Consider the following 2544-nt stretch of genomic DNA (forward strand, 5'->3'; position numbering starts at 1 on the left):
TCTCTCTCTCTCTCTCTCTCTCCTCTATATATATATATATATACATACACTATATATATATTAATGTACATGATTATGGGCAATAACAAAAACGTAGGTCAAATAAAGCTATTTTAATTTTCATGATAAGATAGTCAAGTTTAAAATTTTAAATAGATTTGTAATGCATCCTTATGTCTATGCATCCAGCCCGGAAATTCTGTTTCATAAGCTTATCTCTTAAAGTTATTTTTCATTTACAATGCATTAATCAACAGAAACTGGGAATTTTAGAATATACACCAAACACAAACTCTTATTAACTACCACAATTATTATTAAAAGAGAATACTTACAATTAGAAGTATCACTTAAAAGTAATAAAAATATAAATATTTATAAGGAATTAGCAAATATATAAGAAAACTATATGCGTGCGTTTTAGTAACTTTGAAACAATAAGTTTGTGTTAGTGATTTATCATATCTCCTCTTGCGTATTTGCTTCATGTTTAGTTGATCTATGATCTCGCGACCTCTAATTTTTTTATTTTACATATAACAGGGAGTATAAATACGATGCTGTTAGGCTTTATTGCGTTAATGTACAAGTAGGTACGTTTAAAGGTAGTAGAATAATTGTGTGAATAAAATGAAGAAAATCATATTCTATATTTGCACTTTTGTGCTCGTTGTAAGTACCTTTCTATTATAAAAATTAAATATTAATAAGAAAAAAACAATATTTTGTAGATGTAATAATTCTTTTGCAACTTAACTATAAATATTATACACTGTTAAATCTATAACTTAAACTCTTAAACTGAATTATTTAAGTCGCCACTGCTCCCACTTAATAAATAGTTGTTTTTTACTAAAACAATAGAGTTAAATAATTTGAAACAGTTTAAATTTAATCCAAATTCAATTGTTTTATTTAAAAGTAATTATATTATTTTTGTTAAAAATAACTATTTATTAAAGTAAGAGCAGTGGCGACTTAAATAAAGTTCAATTTGACACAATAGATTTAACAGTGTATTAAATTATTGTCATATATGTACATAATTAACATATAACAATATCTATGCATTTATGTATTAAAAAGAATTTAATTAAAGTAATAAGCAAAATAAAATTTCGTATATTTTAGTCTTTTACCGTTGGTTCAAAGATAGGATCTCGCAATGAAAATTATACTACTTGCTTAACTGAAACTAACGTATCTGATGGTAAGTTCACACAAACACACACAAACACACACAAACACACACAATGTAAGGTTTTTAATTAATTTTTATTTCTTTGTAATTCTCTACAGAATTATAGAACTCATGTTTAATTTTGAATCAGAATCAATTACTTTCTAATAAAAGTAATTATATGCTATTTTGTAATTGCAAGTTTTTATACTGTAATTAAATTAATATGAGTAGATTATTTATAAAAAAAATTATTGAGACCGTGTTGCTAAGACTGTGTAACTATTCTGCACACATATACTGCGAATCAAAGAGATTCATAATTGTATGTTTTTACATAAATTTGCAATTTTTCACTTAAAGTTAAACAACTCCACATTAGTTAAGCGAAGTCTATCTCCCCCTTCCCCCTTCTCTCTTTACTCAATGCATGCAGTGCGAAATCCATCATTGTACAATTCCATATAAATTTTCAATTTTTAACATGATCGTGCACAATACGATTGTGTGTGTACTGTGCAGTATGTTGTGTTCAACAAGACTGTGTATACATAATTGTTGTGTGCACTGTACTGTACGTGTAATACTGTTGGTTGCAAACAAAACTGTAGGCAATCGTTTTGTAGGCAAACACGAAATCTTTCTTTTTCTTTACGTAAATACAACATTTATATTTCATCAAACTTTTTTATATTCTAGATGACATGTTCACAACGGAAGATTTAATAAATGACCGACATAAACCCGAAGATCAGGAAAAAATAAAAAAGAATGGTTGTGTTTTACAATGTTTAGCGCAGAAATCAGAAATAGTAAGTAGTTATTTTGTTTTATTAAAAACGATATTGAAGCTACAAATTAAGATACTATTATTAAGATACAAAAACATTATTTGTATAAAAATGTAATTTTTCCCATAACATCTTCCATCTAAAGCCATTTAGATTTAAAATTAATTTTTTAATTATTAATTTTATTTACAAATTATTGTGGTTATATATTCATTATATTATAGAATATTATTTCAAAATAATATTCATATTATTACAAAATATACGTATGTGTACATATATATACGTTTTTAGAAATAGTCTAATGTAATCTAATTATTAATATTTTATATGCTTGTCTTATTAGATGAACGAATCGGAATTTGACGTAGAAAAAATGCATAGTGAATTTACTAGAATAACAAAAGTTCAACCAGGAGAAAAAATATTTGAAGCTTTCGACAATTGCATAAATGAAAGTAAGTTATATAATCACATTATGTACGGGTAATTAGTTTTTAATAAATATAAAATTATTAATAATGTTTAGTGAAACATATCTATAATATTAATTAGATATTAAATAATCTTGAT

General features: G+C 25.1%; 1 protein-coding gene across 1 annotated transcript; it reads left to right on the forward strand.

The window, feature by feature from the left end:
- Nucleotides 1–552: 552 nt before the first annotated feature.
- Nucleotides 553–2476, forward strand: LOC105461933 (pheromone-binding protein Gp-9-like). Its single transcript, XM_011708457.1, has 4 exons — nt 553–672; nt 1132–1210; nt 1880–1992; nt 2318–2476. Exons 1-4 carry the CDS (start codon nt 631–633, stop codon nt 2459–2461), a joined length of 378 nt encoding a protein of 125 aa, XP_011706759.1. The 5' UTR covers nt 553–630; the 3' UTR covers nt 2462–2476.
- Nucleotides 2477–2544: the final 68 nt, after the last annotated feature.

This window comes from Wasmannia auropunctata, unplaced genomic scaffold, assembly GCF_000956235.1.
Source record: "Wasmannia auropunctata unplaced genomic scaffold, wasmannia.A_1.0 LD274653.1, whole genome shotgun sequence".
In the NCBI taxonomy this organism is placed as follows: Eukaryota; Metazoa; Arthropoda; class Insecta; order Hymenoptera; family Formicidae; genus Wasmannia; species Wasmannia auropunctata.